General features: G+C 40.9%; 2 protein-coding genes across 2 annotated transcripts; both read left to right on the top strand.

The window, feature by feature from the left end:
- Nucleotides 1-6,143: 6,143 nt before the first annotated feature.
- LOC108260967 (5,6-dihydroxyindole-2-carboxylic acid oxidase) lies at nt 6,144-13,169 on the top strand. Its single transcript, XM_017461725.3, has 7 exons — nt 6,144-7,275; nt 8,266-8,588; nt 8,750-8,954; nt 9,647-9,814; nt 9,972-10,148; nt 11,699-11,845; nt 11,972-13,169. Exons 1-7 carry the CDS (start codon nt 6,918-6,920, stop codon nt 12,172-12,174), a joined length of 1,581 nt encoding a protein of 526 aa, XP_017317214.1. The 5' UTR covers nt 6,144-6,917; the 3' UTR covers nt 12,175-13,169.
- Nucleotides 13,170-15,998: 2,829 nt separating this feature from the next.
- LOC108260966 (leucine rich adaptor protein 1-like) lies at nt 15,999-25,781 on the top strand. The gene is made up of 2 exons (XM_017461724.3): nt 15,999-16,468; nt 24,191-25,781. Exons 1-2 carry the CDS (start codon nt 16,277-16,279, stop codon nt 24,572-24,574), a joined length of 576 nt encoding a protein of 191 aa, XP_017317213.1. The 5' UTR covers nt 15,999-16,276; the 3' UTR covers nt 24,575-25,781.
- Nucleotides 25,782-26,051: the final 270 nt, after the last annotated feature.

Raw genomic sequence — 26,051 nt, 5'->3', positions numbered from 1 at the left:
TGACGTAGCTGAAGCTTATCTGCGTTTACTTTGTACTTTACCTCCAGAAAGCAGTAAGTTTACTTTTTAAAGGTCTTGGCAAGCTGGTTTAGTTCAGTTCTAGACACAAGTGTATAGACAGTATAGATGTTTTGCTCTTTAGTCCAATGATGCGACCAGTAGGAAATATATTTCATGTCAATGTAGAAATATGTAAAACTCCTATCTTGTTTGCATACATTACATGACCTCCATCTATACATTAAACACACAGCAACAACCATAGGATGAGCCACTCCTCGGTTATGCATAACCGTCTAGTGAATGATTAGACCTATGAAGAACTACACCGTATGTCTATATTGCGCATGCGTTTTATTCTGCAGGTTTTCATCCCATCGAAGACAGTTCATCTGTGATTAGAAGACCAAGACTAATTGATTAAACAAGCAAAAATCAGGTGTGGAATGGAATCCTGAAGCCACGCCAAGTCTTTGCAGAGAAAATTGGACACCCCTGCTATGAAGTGAAGACATCTTTAGCTGGTTTTACACTCTGTGATTTCAGCTGTCTTTTAAGATTATTACTTGTCACATTGTACAAAAAACAACAACAACAAAAGAGCACTTAGCCAAATACGATCACGGACTGTGCGATAACGTGTTCTACACGACAGATTACAACAATGAAGAACAATAGACCTGTCATTTAAAGAAAATTACTACAGTCTGCTTACATCATCAATCAGTGAGATCCTGACTCTTGTAGAAAATGGGGTCGTTTGAATAGAAACATTCTTCAAAAAGTGAGCTGTCTTGTAAGTTTCATAACATCATAGCTGCGCTCTGTACACTGACACTGATTTTCCCTTCAGCTGCATTTTGGTCTACTGATCTTGAATCACGGCAAAATAATTCACATCTTTTGTCATCAAATTCACATCCCAGAATCAAGTGTGGAATGAAAAAATGAATGGCAGTTGTTTATAAAGCAACCATTTTCCTTACCGCTTATCCTACACAGGGTCACGGGAGACTGGAGCCTATCCCAGGGAACTTGAGGCACAAGGTGGGGGACACCTTGGACGGGGTGCCAACCCATCGCAGGGTACAATCACACACACCAACACACACTATGGACAATTTGGAAATGCCAACCAGCCTACAATGCATGCATTTTGACTGTAGGAGGAAACCCCTGAAGCACGGGGAGAACATGCAAACTCCACACACACAGGGCAGAGGCAGGATTCGAACCCCCAACCGCAGAGGTAAACATGCCTACCACTTAACCACCATGCCCCCCCACTAAGAAACATATCATTTTGTTTCTTTTGTTCAAATATATACATTTTTAATATTGTCAAACTCCAATCTTGGGTAGTCTAATGGAAACCTACCTGATCCTACATAATTATCGTATCGTACAAGTTAGCTGAAGTAATGAAAACTTTGCAACTCAAGATATGCATCGTACTGTATACTTGTGTACTATTCCAGTACTCCTGAGTGTCCATTAGTAAATGGACGAATACAATTTGGAGACATGTAAAAATAAAATAAAAAATACCAATAAAATTAAATCTGTTAATGAAGAAGAAGCTTTTATTCGTCACGTATAAATGAAAAGCAACATTCCTTTTTGTTGTATGTCCCAGCTTGTTAGGAAGTTGGGGTCAGCACAGTGGTAGCCATGATATGGCACCCCTGAAGAGACGGTTAAAGGCCTTGCTCAGTGGCAACGAACCTCCAACCTTCTAACCAATAACCCAAAGCCTTAACCATTGAGCCACCACTGCCCTTTGATATGTACCTTAAAATTACCATCACTGTTCGATGTTACCTAGCAATCTGGCACTTATTTACATTACGTACTTTTTTTTTTTGCATAAAGCATGTATGCATGAACACATAATAGCATTCTAAATTACATATAGGCTGATGTTTGTCTATAGTGAGCTGTCTATCATTTCTCTAAGACGCATCTTCTACGTTACACCATTTAGGTCATATTCTATGATTTGAGACAAATCTGCTGGAGCTTTCGTCATGAAAAGATAATACTCCTCAAAATGTGGGCTGACACACGTGATCCTACATCATGCAGCCAGAGCTTTGGCAACCTTTGCTTGTTCTAAGAGGGACATCTGCTGGTGTAGATGTAAATGACACGTGAAATATTTCTTGGTGAAGACATTTCCATGGCTGTTTTTGGACTATGAGATTCAAGTCCACATCTGGAGGGGATTTAAGCAGCTGTAACACATATGCCGATTTAGCTCGTTTTTATAATCAGGTGTGTCGTTAAAAGATTAGTGTGTTTCATTCGGGTGCAATTTATTTACGGCTATTTTAGCTCGTTGGTACTTATCTAGACTGAGGCGTACATATACATTTCATATCACTTGCTGCCTTGAGAAGGTTAATCGAATGACAGTATGCAGATGTGCATAATTGCATAAGGTGTAAGACCCATCAGATTAAAGAGGCTCTAGATCTATACCTCTTTTTTTGATTCATCTATGCTGGCCCTAGCCCCTTCCTCATACTCATTCTTCGATTACTAATAACATACCAAGTGCTCATATGATGTTGCCTCCTGCATTGCACCGAAACATTTTTGGATATAACCTGTGACTACTAAATATGATTAATAGCATCAGGCTTTGGGAGTCTTACAGTACACGTGCTTACAAAAAGCTTGTTGTTGAAGGGCTGAGTAGGAGTTCGGCCCTACAATCCTACACATCTCCTGAGACTTCGTCCTCTGCCAAGAGAACAATATGGGTATTATAACCGAGACACCCACAAGAATGGGCCTAATATGTGGTGACGTGTGTGATATTAGATGCTTTTTTAATAGTGCCACGTGCTGCTCGTGGCTAGGTAGTGGCCAAGCTCGCCGAGAGCAACAGGGTCGAGTTGTAGTTGTGCCATGGCTGGTTATGACCAAGATGTTGTCTTTCATCCGTCAGTTTTAAAGGAATCGTTGAGCAAAAACAAAATTTTCCTGATTGTATTCATAGACGTGTCCTTAACCACATTGCTAAATCTGTGTGATATTGCTGAAGAACTGAATCAAGTTTGATGTCTATATCTAATGAAACACATTTAATCACTTCTTAGCTTCTGCAAAACTAAAGCAAAAAAAAAAAAAAGCTTCAAACAAACATGTCTTGGATGAGTCAAGTTTTTTTTTTTTTTTTTTTTTTTTCGCCTTGATTTTCAAGCAATTTGCAATCGGAGTAGTCTAGTCTGAAGTCACCGAATCAGAAAACTGGAGCATTTCCTCGACTTCCCCAACTGTTCAGACTTTCTGCTTTATATGTAATAACATTTTTGGCCTAATTGTGGTGAATCTTCTCATAAATGTTCAATAAAAAGCTGATCACCATGTCTCACCTGACAGAAATAGCCTGGATTGGATTAATGACTTTAAACTTCAGTTATTGGCCAAGATGTTTTCAGATTAATATTCCACTCTCAACAGTACCAATTCTTTGTTCAAAACATCCACAGCTAATACTGACTGCCCATGGTGGAGTCCATGGAAACACCAACTATGCATGAAAAATAGGCCTGCATTTTATAACGGCTCAACATCAGAAGGAATTACTATTGCTCTCTGCTTTAAAGACCATAATGAAATTCAGCATGTTAATGTGTATTTCTGATTTCATCATGAGATGAGTGACAGAACCTGGTGGGCTAGCTGACACTTACTGGTGTGTCAGTCATAGGAATATAAGATCAGTGAGGTAGATGTCTGGGGGAGAGGTGCCAACCTGCATGACAGGACATGCCAAGCATGTAAAAATGTCTCGAATGAGCGGAACAGTGGGTGCACATCACTCACTGACAAGAGCTTGTAGCGGCAGATATAGATGCTAAACTGCTACATGACTGCGTTAATAATTACAGCAGAACCTAACCTGCTTGCTGGAATCAGCATTGAGTTTGATAACAGGTGATGACTTCACGCTAAAACTCAAAACAGAAATAGACAATCTATCCCACATTTTGCTGAGAAACACCAATTTTCAGGGCAAATATTCAGCATCAAATACAAATGTTCAACAACACACCAAACATTTATACAACACGATCAAACAATAGTAACATTCTCCAACACATACAGCATCCACCATCTAGCACTACAATATTCACCATAGTACACCAAAAATAAGATTCTCCTACATGTACAGCATCCACCATTAAACACCAATAGTAAAATTCTCCAATACATACAGTATCTATCAACCACATAACTTTCACAACATTCCCTATGAAACACAAACATTCAACCAAACTGGTACACATAATGGTACTCTGACATTCTTTGTGTGTATCAAGAATCAGGACCAGGAATGTACCAGGACCACCAGTGCTAATATTCTCCTGGCATCCATCAGTATGTATTAATACATATAATACATCCAGAAGACGGGGTGCCAGGACATCTCTCTCGCTCACACACACACACACACACACACACACATTCCTGTGTGTTTTGTGTTGCTTTGTACTCCGCTGAACTGCTGTTTGCCCAAAAGAAGGATTAACATAGGGAGGAATTAGGGATGGCTAGGAAAAGCGAGGAGAGAAGAAGGGGTGGGGAAAGGGGTTGAAGGAGAATGAGAAAAATGTAAAAAGGTTAATCACGAGTCTGTCTGTCTGTCTGTGTGTGTGTGTGTGTGTGTGAGAGAGAGAAACCCACATGATCTAAAGAGCAAGCTGCAGGGAATCACATTACTACTAGTACCTTACTATTAAAGACTTATAGTTGGATGCAGATACACACTATGAGCAAGTCAGAATAGTTGTTTAATAATAAAGTAGTAAAAATGATGCCATCATATGAGCTTTTGAAGCCGTCCTTGATAAAAAATCCGAAAGACCCATGACCTTTCAGTACAGTTTCTCGTTTGACAGAGTGCATCCGAGTACATCTAAACTACTCAGTGCATGTGAACGCTCAAGGAGCTGAGAAAGCTCAGCCAGTTCACATGACTTCCACACAGTCCATGCAAACCCCAAAAGGCATGGCCCACCCTGAGCAGGTTCATGACTCATTTTCAAAACAAGTCTACAGTTCTAGGACAAATTCTCAAAATGAACAAATGTGAAATTAGCTCCTTCTTTCTCAATAATGTCTGGTGGATGTGAGAAGCACATTAAAAAAATAAAAAATTTAAAAAAAAAATTAAAAAAAAAGGTTTTCATTGCTAGCAAGCATTCGCAATTAAGCTTAGCATTACACAATATGTCTACCATGTGAAGGAGCGAAATAGTTTTATTGCGACACAAAAGTTAATTAAACAAAAAAGACTTTTTTTTTTTTTTTTTTTTTTTTAATTGCAAAAGTATTCACTCCACCTGGGTCAGTGCCTGGTAGAACCACCTCTGGCTGCAATTACAGCAGCAAGTCTTTTAAGATATGTCTATCGGCTTTAAACATCTAGATCCTTATGTTCTTTGTAAAAGTGCTCGCGCTCGGTCAGATTGGATGGATACCGTTGGTGAACAATTTGCAAGTCTTGCAACACATTCTCAATCAGATTTAGGTCTGGACCACATTTCAGGTTCTTGTCTTTGAAGCACTCCAATGTAGCTTTGGCAGTAGGCTTAGAGCTGATCTCTTGATTTAAGCTGACCATCCACCCCAAAGGTTTTCTTTGCCCTGTATTTGGTTCCATCCCTCAAACTGGCCGGTCCACGCTGATGTAAAGCATCCCCAAAACATCAAGCTACCACCACCATGCTCTGCTGATGGTGTTCTCAGAGTGATGAGCACACTTAGATTTTGGCTAAATAATTTTAGTCTCATCCGATTCAGACCAGATAACCTGCTTTACCATGCGTTTAGTGATGGGATTTCATACGACATTTTTCACTAACGGTCGCTCTGGATAAGGGCGTCGGCCAAATACCATCACTGTAAATTACTTCCTGACTAATGATCTCCTTACCTGGTCACTGATATTTGCTTAATGTTTTCTACTAGGCCAAGTCATTGTTGTGCCATATTCTTTCCATTTTAAAAAAAAAAAAAATATGGATTTAATGACGATCCAAAGGCAGTTCATAGTTTTGAACTTTTTCCCCCCGAGCTTGTTTTGTTAGCTAGCTCCTTGGTCACATGATGCTGTTGCATGTTCTCTAACAAACTCTGGGGGTCTTCCAGGAACAGGTGTATTTATACGGAGATCATGAGACACTTTAATTGCACACAGGTGAACTAAATTGATCTAATTAGGTCACTTTTGATGGGAACTGATTGCACCAGAAATATTGTAGGTGTGCATACTTATGCAGTTTGAACTATTCACTTCAATGTTGTTACTAAATTTGGTGTAGATTCATGATATACGGTCCCTTTTAATTCCACTTCAATTGTAACACTATAATGTGGAAAAGTTAAAGGAAGGTGGATATTTATGCAAGGCACTGTATCAGGCATGGCGTGACTGACATGCTTTAATTGCTGAGGGTACTGATTGCTTTCTGAGACAGATCATCAGACATGTCCAGCATGTTTAAACACCTGTCCAAGTCCTCACTCAGGCACGAGCTTCTGCCTGTGTACGCCAGGGATTTCATATTTTCATTCCGACTAAATGCTGTGGAAACACGGCTCGTGCTGAATCTTTCCGCTAAAATGTGACACGGTCACGCGGTAGGACAGAGCTGAGGCTTTCGACGGTCACGCGCTGATCCGGTATTTAAACTCACCCGGGCTCTCTCGCGTTCTCGGGCCAGATTGGGGCGCAATGGACCTTCCCATGTGTGGTAGTCTCGGGCAGCAGAAGTAGCGACCGATTGTCGTGACTGTTTGTAAATTACTTGCAACAAAAACTAGTTTATGCAGATTATTTAAAAATTCAATTCAATTCGACGTTATTAGACAATCGGGTTTGTTCGTTTCTGCATTTCTGTGCAATGTGGATACACGCCGTTTTAGTGCTGTCCTGTTGCGCACTGGCTGTGCGCGCGCAGTTCCCGCGTGAGTGCACGAGCACCGAGGCTCTGCGCAGCGCGCGCTGTTGCCCGACTCCGTTCGGCCGCGTGAACGACCCGTGCGGCGTGAGCCTTGGCCGAGGCCAGTGCCTGTCGGTGCAGGCGGACACGCGCGCACACGGGCCGCAGTACCCGCACGTGGACCAGGATGACCGCGAGCGCTGGCCGCTTCGCTTCTTCACCAGCGCGTGCCGCTGCACCGGGAACTTCTACGGGTTCAACTGCGGTCGGTGCAAGCACGGATTCACCGGGGTCAACTGCGACACGCCAGTGCCAGTCGGTGAGCAACTGCCTGATAAAATAAATACCAACACGTGCACAGTTAGTGCTTCATTATAATATATTCATTAGAAGAGGAATAGCAATGCCTTCATGTTGAAACGATTAATAATTAAATAATAATGCAATGTAAGCACGGTATTAGTGTATATTTTCTGTTATGATTTTAGTGTAAAAACAAACAAAAAAACAATAGAAACCACAGAAATTCTAATGGTTTCCACTACAAATACCATTACAGACCATCAACTAACCATTCAATCCATTACCATTATTGGTCCTTAATGGTAGACATAACACTAGACATAACATGCCACCAATAGAAGGCAACAACTTACCAGTAGAGACCCACCAGGGACCATTACAGTTTCCATTAAAACCAAAACAATTCCCATTATAACCATTAAAACCATTACAAATTGTATAAGGGTTTCTGTTATTGTTTTTTCAGCAGGGATGAATAACTGTAGACTCAGTATGACGCAACACTACTGCACACCTGCACTTTACAACGCTGCATCAGACACTTTTTAATTTATGAAACTCTTTTTGCTGACAATATCGCCGCTACATTTACTGCTGCTACATGACAATATTTTACAGTCCATCGAGCAATAGCTTTCCTGCACCACACTGTTCTGTTGTCCTGTGACTTTCCTAGTTCCGTGTATTTATTGTTTTGTGTATTTATCTTCGGTGTATTTTATTGTCCTGCACTCGTCTCACACTGTTGTGTATTTGCACTTTACGTAGTCTTGTGCACCGTTGTGTCGCACAATGGTCACGGAGAGACATTTCCTTCCAATGTACACGAGTGAAATAGAGGAATAGAGTTGGAACTAAATTCTCCAGAGCTTTGTCTCAATATTCTTAACCTATACACTTAATACTTGACTATCTAATACCCGGCTGATTCTTTTGTTGTTACTGAGTTTATTTTGTGCGCAAAGTAGCAAAATCATCATCATCTAACGTTATCTTTCGCTCTCAGTCAGAAGAAATGTTCTCACTCTGAACCCGAGTGAGAGGCGCTCCTTCGTGAACGCTCTGCACCAGGCTAAGCGGACCGTTCACCCGGACCTGGTCATCGCCACACGCCGCTATGGCGAGCTGTTCAGCCCTGATGGTAACACCACTATGTTTGAAAACATCACCATCTACAACTACTTCGTGTGGTCGCACTACTACTCCGTGAGTAAGACGTTTCTCGGTGGTGGACAGCCCAGCTTCGGGGGCGTGGACTTCTCTCACGAGGGACCCGGGTTCGTCACGTGGCACCGATACCACCTCCTGCAGCTCGAGCGTGACATACAGGTAAAATCAGATATCGTTATTAAGATTAGTAATACTCGGGTGTACCGTCTTTGTCCATTTCCTTTAACAGCTTACAGTGTTGGGGAAAGTAACACGCACACCTAGTATACACCAAAACATTTGTCTTGAGATGTTAAAGCATCGATTCATTATTTGTTCAGGACATGTTGGGAGACCCGAGATTCGCCCTTCCCTACTGGAACTTTGCCATCGGTGGAAACCAGTGTGACATCTGCACTGATGATCTGATGGGCGCCAGAAGCAGCTTTGATGAAAATGGGATCAGCTCCAATTCCATCTTCTCCCAGTGGCGTGTCGTGTGTGAGAGCCTGGACGACTATGACACGCTGGGCACCATCTGCAACAGTCAGTCCCTTCTCTTCTCCTTCTTCTTCACTCCATTTCTCAAACACACAGATCCCACAGTGTGCTCCATAGTCTTCCTGGTATTTTTTTTTTTACTACACTTGTATTTTCCAATGTGATTTCATAGCTTCCTCACCTTCTAGTACAAGATCTATTTTTTTCCACATTTGCTGGCAGGTGAGCCCGTCTGCATTCCACCTGACCACACAGCGTGCCAATGGTTCTCACATGATGAAAAACTTCAGGGAATAATCTCAGCCCATACTGGGTTTTAAGGATTATCAACATGTGCTTCGTTTATTGGGCAAATGTTAGCAATAAGTAGATTAGCAGATTATAGTCTCGTTCTCTCTCACCGTCCCCCCCGATTGTCTCGTGACCTTTGTGAAGACTGATGTGAGGTCTTGCTAGTTACATAGAGAGTGAAGACTAAAATGTGCTTCCTCCAAGTCACTTCATCTATTCATTCTGGTGTTCATGCAGTCATAGTCGTGTCAGGATTTCAGCTTGTGACCGCTTAACTAAAGTGTAGAGCCTTATACAGGAACCACTCGCATCTTTCTCTGGCTTTTTCTCTCCATGTCCCACTCTTGGCTTTGTACCAAGTTAACCCTAACATGTAAAATCCCATAAATGAAGGAAATACATTTATTCTCTCTTTCTTCCTCTCTCTCTCTCACTCTCTCTCTCAGGTACCGAGAGCAACCCCATCAGGAGGAACCCAGCGGGGAACGTGGCGAGGCCCATGGTGCAGAAGCTTCCAGAGCCTCAGGACATAGAAGCCTGCCTGCAGCTGACCACATTCGACACCCCTCCATTTTACTCTACTTCAACTGACAGCTTCAGAAACACCATCGAGGGTATGGAGATAAAACACTGTTACAACAGTCGAATCAAAGTCAAAAGACCACCCGTGCACCGTGTTGAGTTATAGTTTAACCAAGTTTAGCTTGTGTCTGTAAATCATTTCGCTGCGTATACGATTTTAAGGACGCTAACCTTCGATGGTGTTGCTAGGCTACAGCGCCCCTGAGGGTACCTACGACCCTGTAGTGCGAAGTCTGCACAATTTGGCTCACCTGTTCCTGAATGGTACCGGTGGACAAACCCATCTGTCCCCTAACGACCCCATCTTCGTCCTGCTCCACACCTTCACCGACGCCATCTTTGACGAGTGGCTTCGGAGACACCCAGGTAACACACTTCCTTCATATTATTTAATGTATACCTGCAGCAGCTGTGAATAAAGAGGGACAACTAGTCATGATTATCAGTGCTGTAAAGACTGACTGATCTGAAACAACACAGATTGCCACAGATCCAAAAACAGTGTATATGCACGAATTAACAGATCCAGATGTGTTATAACTGGCAAATTATTATTTAGAAACGTCATCAAATGAGTTTCCTTTGGCACTACTGAGGCAAGTCGTAGCTCAGTGGTTAAGACGTTGTACTTCTGATCAGAAGGTCGTGAGTTCAAAATCCCAGGACCGCCAAGCTGTCACTGTTGGGCCCTTGAGCAAGGCCCTTAACCCTCAACTACTCGGTTGTTTAAATGAGATAAATGTAAGTCTCACTTGATAAAAGCATCTGCCAAATGCCATAAATGTAAATTTAATACTGTGTTTCCTTCACGCTTACTCTCTCTCTTCATACTTCTCTCAGCTTCAGTATACGAGGCATGGTCTCTGCAACTAGTAAGAAAAGTGTGACTTCTATCTGTCAATCCAAATAAAGAGGTGTGGCCTCAGTGCCTCAATAGGAGAGCCATGGCCTCTGTGCTGATGCTCTGATGTTGATTTGTTAGTGTGACTAAGAGAGGCGTGGCCTCTGGCTGTCAGACCAGTCATACCAGTCAGACTGATGACTACAGAGGCCGCACCTCCTTCACTGGGATTCACAGTGAAGGAGGTGTGGCCTTAACCTTCTTCAGAGCCCCCCCCCAAACAGTGGATTTTTCCTCCTCGGAAAAGCGCGAATTGTACTTCATTCATTCTTTGTTGTGTTCAGTGGTTTGCCATTTGTTAGAAGCTAATTACTTATCAACAGTTGCTCAGGCGGATGTAGTACATGCACATTTATTATCCTTGCTGCTTGAGCAAGTACAGTAACAGACAATTAAATAGATTCTTTAATTGGTTTCCTTTTATGAGCCATGTAAGACTTGTATGACACTGAACCTTATTAGTACACATTAGTAAGCAACAAATGAGACCCACCCAATTATATTTGCCAAGGCATGATTTAGAAAAACGTTAAGAACTGTTGAGGTGTATAGTACAGAAATTAGACTAGACATCATGGGCATCTGATTATACCTTACACCAGTGGTCACCAAATTTGGTCCTGGAGATCTACCTTCCTGAAGACCATAGCTCCAACCATAACCGTGTCCACCAATGATTAGATGGTCAGGTGGGCATGATTATGGTTGGCGTAAAGTCTTCAGGAAGGTAGATCTCCAGGAAAAGGGTTGGTGACCACTGCCTTACACCGTACTATAACAACATGACCCACTGAATCAGTATTCCATTATACTGCAATAAATAGTACATACAAATCTAGTATAATATAGTAATAATCTAGTGTTTAATACTAAATGTTAAACCATTATATTTGTGAACATAGCATTGCACATACCAGCATCACACCAACATCTGTGCATTCAAAACTATTTATTTAATTATTTTACTAAATGAAATGTTTGTTTGTTGGTATATAACAATGTGTATTTGTGTTAGGCTCTGCCGACTACCCAATGGAAAACGCTCCGATTGGCCATAACAGAGATTACAACATGGTGCCATTCTGGCCTCCTATCACCAATGCAGAAATGTTCGTGACTGCTCCAGAGAACCTGGGTTACTCCTATGAGGCCACCTGGCCCGGTACGCACTGCTGCAAGGATTGCATGAAAGCTGCATGAAATAACGAAACACCTTGTACGCATTGCTAACCTATACTCCAGGTACATCACATCATGTGTAATAACACCTTCACAATTCTCTCCCCAGCCCGTCCCATCACTCCGACTGAGATCATCACCATCGCTGTGATCGCAGCGCTTTTCGTCGTGGCGATCATCTTCGCCGTCACGACGTGTGCCGTGCGCTCCCGATCCCATAACTCTGAGGGTCGGCAACATCTCCTCGGGGAACAGTACCAACGCTATGACGATCACGACACACACAACAGCAAGAGCCAGTCTGTGGTTTAAGAATGCAGGAGCTACAACTTCGACCTCTTTTGTATAATCCTAGTCATACATACATGACAATGCTCGGTCATTACATTTTGTATGTAATTTCAGTGAAACCAGAAGTGCCTTGAGTCATATTTAGCCAAAGTCTGTGTGGACAACAAACTAAAAGAAAAAAAGGCACAAACTAAAATGACGGTGCTAACGTTACTTCATCAATGGTTCACTCTAAATGTGTAATTGTAATCGGTTCTTATTTAACACTGCTCGTTTTAACAAATATGTTGGGTTGTAGTCTCATCCTGGAACTAAATTCAATTAAAAAAAAAAAAAAAAACTTCTTTTACCAGTAAATGTTTGCAGCCTTGGTGTCTCATTGTAGGCTCTGAATTCGTGTCGCTTTACTGGTGCCACTAGATGGCAGGTTCATACAGAGAAAAGATTCATGGTGTTGACCGTGAATCCAAAAACCACACCTCATACTGTACCTCTAACACACTGTGACTACTAAAGTAGTGTTTCCCAGCCCGGTTTTCTAACAACCTCCAAATTTCAGATCAGGGATAGAATCAAAATGGACCATCTTAGAGACAGCAACACTGTATGAAGGGTTAAAAAAAAAAAATGATTGAATAATTCAAGTTCAATGTTAATTGTAATATGTGTACATCTTTTTGATTGTATTTTCTGTATGATAATGTGTGAAAGTTCTGAATTTACTGAAATTAAGCATTGACAGCTTAAGCACTCAGTGGTTTGAATTAACGGACATAATTAGTCAGATGCATATTTTTCTCTCAGCAGGTCGTGCTGTTAGTAACTGCAGAGTGATTTGTGGGTGGGCGTTACTAAACCGGCTGTGGGCGTGGAGCACCTGTTCAGCATAAATAGAAGCCTTGCTATGGAAAGCCAAATGGTTCATAAATGTTAGCTAGGCTTACCTCATTGTGAAGTCCCACTAATTATAAATAAATAAATAAAATAAAACACTGATGATGGAAACCAGGAAACAAGTGTGTGAAGATTTTTAATACATTTTAATTATATTAATGTTATACACAATATTATAGAAAGCAGGAAAGATTATAAGAGTATCCAAAACACAAAATAAGCTAGAATAACTAATTGTCAACTTGTATATGATAATAATAATAATAATAATAATAATAATAATAATAATAATAATAGAGTCTTTATTGTTCACATATACATTACAGCACAGTGAAAATCTTTTCTTCGCATACCCCAGCATGTCAAGAAGTTGGGTTCAGAGTCAGCCATGATACGGCACGCCTGGAGCAGAGAGCGTTAAGGGCCTTGCTCAAGGGCCCAACAGTTGCAGCTTGGCAGCGCTGGGGCTTGAACCCCTGACCTTCCGATCAGTAACCCAGAGCCTTAACCGCCAAGCCTCCACTGCACCATATAACAAATCAGATATATATGCATCAGGATTAATAGACATAGGACACAGGTGACACAGATAATAGACTGAACCCATAAACACCAATTAATTTGAAGGGGAGGAAAAATTAAACCAAATTAATATTTATTTTTTAAATTAAGATTTGCAAGTTGGATCAGGTGGGGGTGGAGGGGGTGGGGGGCAAAGGTTCTTAATTGAACCAAAATCTTAACCAACCTTCCTAAAATGCCTCACGATAGACATCGCAGCAAGACACTTGCAGCAAATTGGGCCTTTCATAATTAACCATGTGTAAACTTCACCCAAAACCAGCATGTAGAGACACAGTGTGAAAAAGATCAATATTTCAAGCACTACTTGTGACAAATTTATCTGCGGTATATACTGCCTTCCATGCTGTACTGTAGTCACTACGTTAAAAGAGTCAGAGAATTCAACAGGAACAGCATCTACGGAAACTAATTCACACCACACTTCTGTTCTAAAACTGAGGCTAAAATTGATTTTAACTGTAACAAGGAGTAATGTTAACATCGCAACTGAAAAATGAAGTAATCAATTAATGCATCTTCAAGTGAAGTTTCCTGTCAGGTCACAGGACTGTTGATAATTGTAATGCACTGCATATTAAACAATGTACTACATAGTATTAGTGTTTTCACTGGGGAAGTATTAAAAGAAGACTCCACCCTTGTGATGTGGTGCTCATTTGTTGGTTGGTGCATTTTCATCATTATTCTCCTGAGAAGTTAGCGACTGCACTGACGTCACAATGGGGTTTAAAAGAAGGGGAAAAAATGTTAAACTCTCTCAAAGATAAAGGATAACAACAAGGTGTTAACTCCTAAATGTAAAACAGCAAGAACTTGGTGACCTTGGTGCAAATGCTGGACTCATAGCTCCAGAATGCAATGCAGCTTGTGCTGAGATTTAACAGAGACGAGATGACAAGCATGTTGCCAATTATGGTGGTATTAACATGAAAGTTGAAGCTTTGGAAGCCGATCTGTTTGAGCATTCTGTACAGATGAAGTGGTGAGTAAAGAGTAAAGGATGAAGTTAGAGCTAATGATGCGTTCATAACCAAGTGAGAACTGAGAAGTTTCCACTTGGCTTTCCATGGTACTTGCCACCATGGTTTGGGAAGTTTCCAACTTCCCAGTGGGAAAGATCCGTTTGAACGGCTCTCCAACTCGTAATTCCTAAGTGGAAAGTTTTTTTGAGAGCTCCAACTTCTCCGAGTTGCGATACTGTGAGATATTTTCCACATGAGGAAAACAACGTGAAAAGTAAGAACGAGAACTAACAGCATAATAAGTGGTTTTTAAGCAGTCTTTTGAGTTTCTATTTGAAAATCATTAAAAACACTGGGTGATACTTTAATCACTGAAATGTTCATTTAAAAGTTTGTTTTTTTTTCAATCAAACTGCTATTTCATATCATTTTCAGGCATTATCATCAGTGATTTATCATCGACTTTAAAATAAATGAATCACTAACCAAACCACTCCTTTAATACCAGTTGAATTTAGTTTTTGTAGACAGCGTACTGTAAATATTCATTTTATTTCTGACTTCAGACAGATGAGTTCACATGAACCCTTTAATGTGATAAGTAGGAGGTTCCGAGCTCCCAGGTGTCTTGAAAGCAGCATACACCCCACTGGCACCACTATCAGCGTGTCTTCAAACAGTATTGTGGGTAATGTAGGAAACGGGTAACCAAAAATAAAAATTTTAAAATGTTGAAAGAAGTTTAAACTAAAAGTCAACTCATTCGAATTTCATTACAAAAGATTAATACGTTCAGAGAGATTTTTCCTGAAAGTCCCTGTCAAGTGCCTTGAAACGCGCAGCATTATTCACTGTAGTGACGTAATTTCTACTGAAACTGGAAGTCAGGGCGGGACATACCCAGTGGCTCCTCCTCCTTTTTTAAGTAGCCAGTAGTGTTTCGCTTACCTCACAGCCGTACTTAACAGTTAGTACAATGGTTGTGAACCTGAGCAATAACGATGCGTAGGATTCACTCGTGGAGGATTTTTCTGCTTCACCAAGTTCAAAACAACCAAAGATGCATTTACGGGCCATGGGCAACTTCGGCTGGGGGGCGGGACAATTCAGATTCGAGAGCACATCTGACTGGACAGAAAATCAGACGAGATGCTGAAGTGCGGATTGATGTCATCAAAAATCGTTGATCTGTTTCGGTGTAAATTTTGAACGCATATATCTTCTAAACGCGCACTAGTTTAAAGTTAACCTTAAGGCTAACATATCCATAGTGAAAAAGTCCCACAAATTCCATTTTGATTGCATGGGGGCTTTAAAGTGTGCGGCAGAAGCCTACAAAGGTGTTTTGTCTGTGAACCTTTTGGCTTTCCATAGTGAAGTCACGGCGCGCACGCGGAGTGTTCCTGTCCTTATAAGCGCGCGACCATCGGCTCAAGCGGCTCGTCTTAGTTCATGTAACTATTTTAACCGAGCTCGTGCAATAACACTGTTTATTTAATGGACATGTCTGGACTGCAGAACTGATAACAGGTTTCTTTTAGACCAACCGGAAAACTGAAAGAAGATCCCTCTGTAGTGCAACCGGATCCGAGGCTGGTCATTTAAACTCTTTATTCATTATTCACGCGCAGGGATCTTAGATCTCTGTGTGTCAAGGCAAGATATTTGGTGTTTCTTTGGCTATGGAGGAGGACAGCACTGTTCCGGATTTCAGGGACATCGAGGTGAAACTGGGCCGGAAAGTACCGGAGAGCTTGGCCCGGTCCATTACGCACAGAGCAAAACCAGTAGAGTCGAATAGAGCTCAGAATCACTGCACGAGCTCTGAGCTTAAACAGCTGGAGAGCAAGATGCTGTTCCTCAAACAGGAAATGGTGAGCTTTTTTTCCCCTTCTTCCTCCTTTTATCTAATTAATGCTTCTTCAAGGTTCTCAACCCATAGAACCCAGGTTCTGAACCTGGATCTGTGCTCCCCAAATCAACACTACAGCCATGTAGTCATTATAGCACATGTCATGTGAACACTGATGCTCTGATCAGAAAGAAGAGAGAGAGATAGAGAGAGAAAAGGACTACTAAATAGTACCTTTGTCACTGGAGTGGTACTATTAATGGTGCATCCAACTACCAATAAGAGTGGTCCTTAAGGTCCAGTTCTGTACCTTATATCAAGATGTGCTGCATTCACATTACCACGTCAAAAGATACACACTAGAAACCAAAAGATGTGCTTTTGAAGGATCCACTTCAATCCCAAGGAAAGATACAGATTCAGTACCGTTTAGTATTTCTAGCTACTGAACTCCATTTGATCGAAACAAACCTCCTTCGTTATCATATCTTGTCTCGATCAATGACGTAACAGCGCACTCTTGAGTCAACTTGAGTGCGGGCGGTTTTACAGGCTCAGGTCAGTAAACACTACACCATTTAGAGCATCATGCCTAGTTAAATGAGCACACGAGCAAAACAAACCAGTTCATCAACGAGAACAACGAAACCCAGCGTACTCGGCATGAGCTGAGATTTTGTCCGTCATGCCCTGTGCGGATGTGAGTGAAAGGTCTGTAGGACGTTGACCCGGTGATGACATCATACTGTGCATCAGATAACCAGACTGCATCCGTCTGCTTTCCAAATAATCCCAGGAACGTACAGTGGAAATAAGCATCCTGCCTTAAACTCTCCCTAGGCAAACCAGTGTGGCTAACATATGGTTTTAAAGGTAAAGACTTGCAAATGTGTGTGTGAACACGCACACACACACACACAGTAATAATCTAGTTTTCAGACATCTCTCCTTTTCATCAGCAGAAAAGCCAATTCAGAAAGGCCAATTAGCACCTCATCCGAGCGCCGTTCACACGTCTAGTCATTCAGACAGAGTGAATGTGTGCGTTGTCTCAGGCCTTCACGTTTTAACAAGACGAGATCTACAGAAGCCGTACCATAGTGTCGCCTTGCACCGGGTGCAGTAAAATATCCCGAGCTTAAATCATCTCCTTGTCTCATAAAAGGTTAAAGTTCAGAGAGAAGTCACTGACTTCCAGATGTATCCTCTGGGATTGCATCAACCCTTTGGTTCAAAAATGTTCTAGTCTGCAGAACTGGGACAGAATGACTATTTTGGATTGGTTAATGGAGCGAATGCAGTATTTGGTTGGTTACCTTGACGACCACAATGGTGACAGTTGTGGCAGTTTTTCGTACGGACAAAATCGTCATCTTTTGTCAAATCATACGTTTGTATCTTCGTACGTTTGTAACTTTTTAAGTCTCAGACCATGTAGTATAAGCTAATATTAGATATCTGTTACTATATTTTTTTAATTAAACTAATTTATTTGATGACAATCGTATGACAATTCATACATTTATTATCTAGCCCACCCGGTCTCGTGTTTTTGTTGCCTGGAAACCTAACCCAAGCTAAAAAAAAAAAAAAAAAAAAAAAAAAAAAAAAAGGTAGCTAACTTAATATACCAATGTATGGCAAGCTAGTTACGTGGTTAATGTACATTAACTAAGGAAATAAGGAAAACAAAAAGGTCAGTGCATCCAGGATTTCGCGATCGCAGAAGCGAACGCAAAATCAAGCAAACGCCACAGTATTTGGAGGAGCTTGCGGTTTTTCAAAGTTACCGCAGATTTACGCCAAGACATGTCATGTGACGTCATCACGGTGCGCGTTCAGGCAAAGTCCTTTTCGGTTCACGTGCGTCGAACACGAGTACAGCTAGTTTTCCATCAAAGGAAAAATAAAAAGAAGCAGCACAAAAAACAAAACTTTAAAACGCAAACATTTTAAAAGGCTGTAGCAAAATCGAGCGTTTTTGACTGCAGCGATTTAAAAAAAAAAAAAAAAAAAAAAAATACAACACTACGTAATCCTGCATGTGTATGAATATGTTTGTGTAGCATGTCACGTATTCGCACTCCAAAAAAAAAATAATAGTAATAAGTGAAAGTTTTGGCTACGAGACGTTTGTTCGTCGTATTTTCTTTCGATGTGTTTTAGCCCTGACGTAACTGCACCTTTTGTAAGCAGGGGCGTTTTATATATATATGGCAACTTTGCGCTGCACTTTATTTTGCCCAGCTTAACCAGTATTTCCATGTACCTCTGTTTTTATAATAAGATCAGCTAATATTTGTTTAGCATACTTAATCCGCTGAAGTCAAAACGGCTCTACATGTCGGTCCATGTATGTACTGCAGCATGTGGTGGGGTTTCGGAAACGTAATCAAGTCAGCTGAACTCGGGTTCAATTGAAACATGGCTACATATCAAATGTAAACGTTGCGGTTCGTTTTTGTTTGAAGTTTGCAAAACAAAAAAAAGTCCAAAACAGGTGATGAATGTTTACTGAAAATATTTGCCCAGTCCTGCTTTTGAAGGAGGAGCAGATGGTAAGGGTGTGAAAGACTAAAGCGGCCATCTTTTTTTCTTTCTTTTTTTTTTTTTAAAAGACATCCCGACGCGTTATCTTTTATTATCATTTGCCTTTATTATGTCTGCAGTCTTTGGCCTTGGAACGGCTCCCGAGCAGTACAGGTTCCCATGGTCAGACTTTACCCTAGTCACGGGTTGAGCAAAAATATATCTAAAAAACTAGATTTAGAGAGTTTGTGTGTGTGTGTGTGTGTGTGTGTGTGTGTGTGTGTGTGTGTGACCTCAGCAGCTGGCCAGGGGCTTGTCTGGTTGTCCTGCTTGTAAGTGTGAGTGATCACAGTGAGGGTCAAGGGGCCAGGTCTCAGATCAGTTGTTAAAAGGCAGTAGTAGCACAAGCAGCTGGTTCTCTATACACACACACACACACACACACACACACACACACACACACACACACACACACACACACTCTCTCTCATGCATGCACAAACACCCCCAACACGCACACACAGTTTTGACTTCAAGTATCCAAGAATGAGATCATCACACACACACACAGCCAAAATAAATGCTGTGTGAATATTATGTCTCTTTCGCTCTATATATGGCAATATAAGTGTTTTATTGTGGTTAAAAATTCATGTCTCTTACTTTGTTATTCATTATTCACCTTGTTTTAGTGAACACATGTGGCTGCAGGCTGAGGAGCTCAAGATACAGTTGGTTTCCGCACACCACGGCTTAATCTTTAATCCAATCAGGGCTTTGTCGGTTGACCCCGATGCGGGCTGTGGCTCTGGAGTTACAGCTGCCACTGTCCTTCTGCTCCAGTGTTTCACTGTATGGCATCGAATTTGACTTTATTTTTTTTATTATTTTTTTTACACATTAAAGAATGTTTGTGGTCTCATATTTCCTTTAGATATCGACTCCCTTTATTAGAGTTTCAGTACAAATCTGAAGAAGCGTTCGGATTGGGTGGAACATTTCAGACGCGTCGATTAGAACTGAAATCATTCGCCACAACAAGGCAGCAAATGTAACTTGCTAACGATAACCAACACCCTGCTTTCACAAGTCGCTCGTGTCGCACGTAGCTTTTTCCTCAATTGGGGGGCGTGGATCGCTGTCGTTTGTGTGCACAGCTCACATCCTTTTTAGATTTTGTTCCCCATGTTTTTAAATATGTGCGGCGATGGAGCTCTTGTTTGGTATTGTATTTTTCACTACCATGGTAGATGTTTTTTTTGTTTTGTTTTTTGAATTCCCAACGTTTTTTTTCTATCTGAAAAATTCTGGGGAAGATCTCTGAGGAACATCTGTCGTACTCTGTTATATTTAGTCAAATTATCATGGTGACCAAGTGTAACTATAGCACCCTGCCTTGACTCGTATCGTCTGAAGACACGCACAGCCTCGATTTATTTTACAGCCTTCAAGCATATGCTATAATGTCATTGGTCACGGTGTGTCACGAACCAAGAGCAGGTCGTAATATTGGTTACACATGTGTTGCGGACACTCGGAAAGCTTCCTTCACCTGTTGAAAAGAACACTAGAAGTATTGTTTGACTTTCTACTGAGGAAGTTGGTGCAGTGGGTTCCGTTATAACTGCCAACAGGTTTTTATTGGTTTTAATGGTTTCCAATATAACTGTAGTTTGTTTCGATCACCCAGTATAGAATGGTATTTGTACAGTACATCAGTGCGTCGCTCTTTTCTTGAGGAAAGCCTAAACGTCATCTGCAAATATCGCAATAGTCTTACCACACAGTCGCCGTCAGAGACCACAAGATCATTTGAATTTCCATCAAATGTACATCGAATCAGTTTAAACCATTAGGATATGTTATGGTATGTTATGATCTCAACCAAAATCATAAAATACCATTACGAACCAAACCAAGCATTACAAATCCACTCCACAACGAAGCCACAAGAAAACCAATGGTGTCCATGAGAGTTTTTTTTCCTCTTTTCCTTTTTTTTTTCCAGCAGGGTGCTCATTTGAGTTACCGTATGCGAAGGTTTCTTTTGTCCTTTGTGAAAGACAAAAAGGGGCAAACTCCGGTCAGCACATAAACCAGCTCAGGGCACACTAAAGACAAACCCATAAACCCCAAGACACTTAGAAATAGTGCCTATTACCATACAGTGGTAATAGCATATAATTTGCCATCAGTCCACAACCTTTTTAGTTTGCAAGCGCTCGCTCATGTCTCTGTATTATCTCCCTCGTTGATCTCCACGTGCACGAAATTCCACAGTGGCTACGTGGCTAGTTAGTGATCTCATAAAGCCTGGACGTAGTCACAGTGCAAACACTAGCCGTATTATTGGGCCGTGGCAGCCGACTCATGAGAGAGCCTCTGTGTTTAACCCCAGCTGGCAAAGCGACTATTATCATAGCACTAGAGGACTACTAGGACACTATTTCTAATACTTCGTGTCCATGGTTCTGTCTTGTGTGTTGTTTTTGTGTTTGTCACTGTTGTAAATGTTGTTTGCGGTGTTCCTGCGAAGCTTTTTGTGCCACTGGCTGTTTTGCTTGGATTCAGATGTGCTGCAGTTTGCATCCCATTTGGATACTGATGTCACAGCTGAGCGCGCCCTGCGGCTGGAGAGCCGAAGCCTTTGCTTTGTGTGTCTTTCGCGCTCACATGTCAATACATCAGTGACAAAGTGCTGCATTTCTGCTTTTAGAAGCAGAGTATAGCTCAAGGGCGGGGTCTTTTCAGTAGACGGGGTTGTCCCATTCAACAGTTATCACGTTGTGACTAGGGGGCCGTTTACACGACAACGTTTTCAAACTTTTTATGGTGTTCTGGCAGTTCGTTTACACGACGACAGCGTTTTGGGGCCTGAATACGCACATTTTTGAAAACGGGTTTCAAAGTGCAAGTTTGATAAGATAACGATGCCGTTATCGTTTCCGTGTAAACGTACAAAAACGGGAAAAACGATGACGTCATGCGCACGTCTGTTACGTGTTTAGTCTATAGGCATGCAAGATTACGTCACAAACAACGCGCAAGACAACTGAAATTACAATGGTATTCTACAGGACTGTTTGTGCTGCTCAAGATTGAGTTTATTGACGCTTCTCAAGCAAAGTGTAGGTTTACTGCATCACTACTATGACCAGAAGAGACGCTTGCTACATATTTGTTACATACACCGACGAAGGGTATTTAAATCTTATAATTATCTTTGTAATTGTCTGTTTTGGAGTATATCTGCATCCGTTTATTGCTAATAAAATATAGATAGCAGACTGACTGCCAGTGTCTCACTATTTGATTTGTATTTGCCGATTGTTAGATTGTAGTACAGTGATGGTCAATTATTAGTACTTAAAGATGCACTATTTCGATTTTTTCAGTATTTAAAAACGAACGAGCCTTGTTAGAATTCTGTGGCGGACACGTTGACGTGAACGCTTATGTGCGCGTAGCGTTTCTTTACGAAGTGACATTCGACAACTACCGGCCCGATATGCCGAATACAGCGTTTTTAGTCGTTTTCGACCGAGCCGTGGGAACGGGGATGGTTTTGACAACGTCGTCTTCTGTACGCGAAACTTTTCAAGAACGCAAAGGAAAAATTTTCCCGTTTTTAGTACGTCGTTCTCGTGTAAACGTACCCTAGGAAATGGTTGGGGATTGCCGAATAATACTTTAGAATAATGCTTTAGCTAGCTAGTACTTCCTCGTTAAAACAAAGAGACCGTGAAAACAAAACAAAACCCTCAAGGACATCAACATTTACCTCAGATATGTTGGAAAATTACTAAGAAAAGGCTGACTAAGATTATATTTCCATATTAAGAAACAAAAATGTGCCACAGTTCATAGTTATCAGTTAACTTTTGACTTCTGAAATTGTAAACACCACAAGAGTCAGCGATTTCATAAAGAAAGCACCAAGTTAGCACATAACTATTAAGTATTTACATTTATACACGTCAACAGTTCCTTCAGATGTGTAGGTCAATTTTGTTTCCCGAGGCCGTGAATACTACAACAATCGGCTATCTGGAATCTTCTTGTAAAGATAAAATGTAAACACAACGTTATTTGAATGCTAAATGCCGAATGAATGCTAATTCATTTGATGTCACAAAAATAATTAAGCTACTTTGAGGTGGTTTCCGCCGTACCACACCACTCTGGTTATTTTATCCAAAACATAGAAATGTAAAAGGTTTTGATACTGGTATATTTTCACTTTAGACAATACTGTGTAATACAACTGATAATTTTAACACTAGGTCAAACCGTAATTTAGCTAGCTAACAGCAGATGGGCCGTTAAACAGTGTAGCTTTGTTTAGACTCGTGTTAGAAAAATTAATTACAGTGGTGTACCAAGTATTTAACTTAAAAAGATTACACTGTTTATAGGTTTACATGGTGAGATGTGGTGATAGAATTATTGCCACTGTAATGTAGCTCAGGAAATTTAGTCCCATCTGAAATTTTTTTTTTTACAGTGTGCACATTCCTGCATCATGAAAGGTTGCACAGTCTTTTACCTACTATAAAAAAAAACCCCGTACAAATCACCTCAGGTAATATATAGCCCATCACGGTTGTGCTTTTTCTTCAGTTTGACACATCAGAGACAAGTAAGGAAGCGCTCTTTTTTTTGTCTTCAGTCAAACCAAAAATCAAGTAGTAGCAGAGTTTAAAATGCTAAACTATAAAATATAGATCATATTTTAAAAGGACTTGTCAGAGCAGCAACACTTCTGAGGTAATTTGGCCAGGTTGCAAGAACAGGTATGCTGTACATAATATGGGTATTTATTTTATTTTATTCTTTTTTTCCAGCAAGAAATTGTAAATCCAAATTTCTCCTAGGAGTTTCTGTAGCATTACATTTCTAAACAGAACAGCTTTTCACACTTAAATTTACCTTGTGTTATTGCTTTCCTAATATGCTAGTCAGTGCTGTTGCACCCTCTCCATTATCTACCCAGAAGTATCTCAAGCATTTCTAACTTGTTACAAAATATTGAATTTGTTCTATAAAACCCTCAGATTTTTGTAAGCAAATCTAATTAAAGAACAAGTATTTAATTAAAAAGTATATATAGCCTTGGAAACAGTGCATCATATATTGAACTTGTAATCAAAGAAATTTTAATGATGTAATGATATTGCGATCTAATTGTCGTCATTTACTCGTTCCCCAAACACAGGCCCATCTCCGTGCCCTCGACGTCAAACTGATGCAGCAGCTCCTCTCCATCAACGAAGGAATAGAGTCCATCCGCTGGGTGATGGAGGAGCGAGGTGGCGTGGCCAGCCGGGAGAGCAGCTTAAACGGCAGCCTGTACAGCCTCTCGGACAGCCAGGACGCGTCTCATCACGGGAGCTTCAGCAGCCTCCAAGACAGGACGGACGAACTGGACGGAATTTCAGTCGGCAGTTACCTGGACACACTAGGGGAGGACTTGGAATATTCATCCCCCACTGACCAATCGGATAGCTTCAACGACCAGTCCATCATCGGGGACGAGACGTTCAGTAAATCTCCGCTTCGACCCAGAGTGGACTCGGACGAGTACTACTGTTTCGGATAACGCTAACCTACACAGCAAAGGATTATGGGGCATCTTAAGCTGCTGGTCCTGAATCAGTTGGTCATCTGAATGAATGTATGAAAGTGTTCAGTCAGGAATAACAGCTGGGGGGGGTGGGGGTTGTGTAGGTAGTCTAAGCTCAATGTTAGCTATTAGCTGTTAGCGATGACTGACAAGTAATATCACTGATTCCATTCACAGGTCACCAGATTTTAATTGGCTGACCTAAAAGATCCAGATCACTGCAATACAGCAGCAGTTGCTACATGACTCTTGCTTCTAAAAGCACAGCATTTCCAGGGAATAAAGTTTTATGTTGTGCAAAAAAAGTTCTTAATTATTCAAAAAGCTGTCTTTATATTATTATATTTCCCTGTAATTAGTCCAAACATGCGTCAGGGTTTAGGTCCAAGGATTAGCCCTGCTAGCTTTCCCCCAGCAAGTGTTATTGACATTAGCGTAGAGATTACTTTAAAAAGGGACCCAAGTGGACATTTCCTACACTGAAAGCAGAATTTCACTGACCATCAACGTTTCAGCATGCATTAACAAAATGCTTATGTTGAAACTAGCACATGTTAGCACAACACCTCCTGTAGCATGCGAGTTACCGCACAGATTGGTGAAGTTCTCAAGTTACGCTGATGTGAACGGTAAATCAAATCTTCACAAATAACTTCGATTAGTACGTAGCATTGATGTGCAGGTAACGTCCGTTTTGTACGGTGTACGTCGCGTTGCTGCACTCTCTGGTCAGTTACGCTTTGGGAGAAAAAAAAAAAATGTGGATTTCGAAGTGCAATTTCTGCTAATATGCCAAACTTTCCAGTGACAAATATTTTCCTTAGTTTTAAAAGTTATAGATTGAATTTTTATCCCCTGCCACTGTCTGACCTAGTCTGTATTTTAATTACTTACTGAAATGTAACACTGTTTTTAAAGAGGACCTTTGAGACTTCCTTGTCCACTTTTTTACTTTTTTTTTTTTGTACTGTATACTCTATGAACAGCCCACTAAAGACATAACAGAGTCACGTGGTTCATTTTGAACCTGGACTTGTGTGTCCGAGTGTGTGTGTTGTGTGAGATTTTATGCATTACTGTTGTAGTGTACAATATCCATATCACTTGCCCCTAATTTATTACTGTACTGTTTTTAAATTGTATTTTGTGGTGAAAATGTTATAATATATTGTTTACGAGCCTTTTTTGGATCCTTGTGTGTTTTTAAACGCTCCTTTATTTTAGTATTAAGGACGTGGATGGCCATTTATTCTTTTATCCAGTGCGACTGAATTTAATGCGCCATGTTGAATCAAGGACAAACGTAACCAAACGTAGTAGTTTTCCATTGTCTGAATTTGATAATCCGAGCCTCTTCTGTAGATTTAAGTTGAAGGAGGGATGAATAATGTGGGGAAATCTCATTTTATCCTTTTTTTTTTTTTTTTATCTCCTCCATCTTGAGCTTCACTCC

The sequence above is a fragment of the Ictalurus punctatus genome, chromosome 29, assembly GCF_001660625.3.
Source record: "Ictalurus punctatus breed USDA103 chromosome 29, Coco_2.0, whole genome shotgun sequence".
NCBI classification, from domain to species: domain Eukaryota; kingdom Metazoa; phylum Chordata; class Actinopteri; order Siluriformes; family Ictaluridae; genus Ictalurus; species Ictalurus punctatus.
The sequence above is the reverse complement of the archived record's forward strand: the minus strand, read 5'-3'. Positions and strand labels throughout refer to the sequence as shown.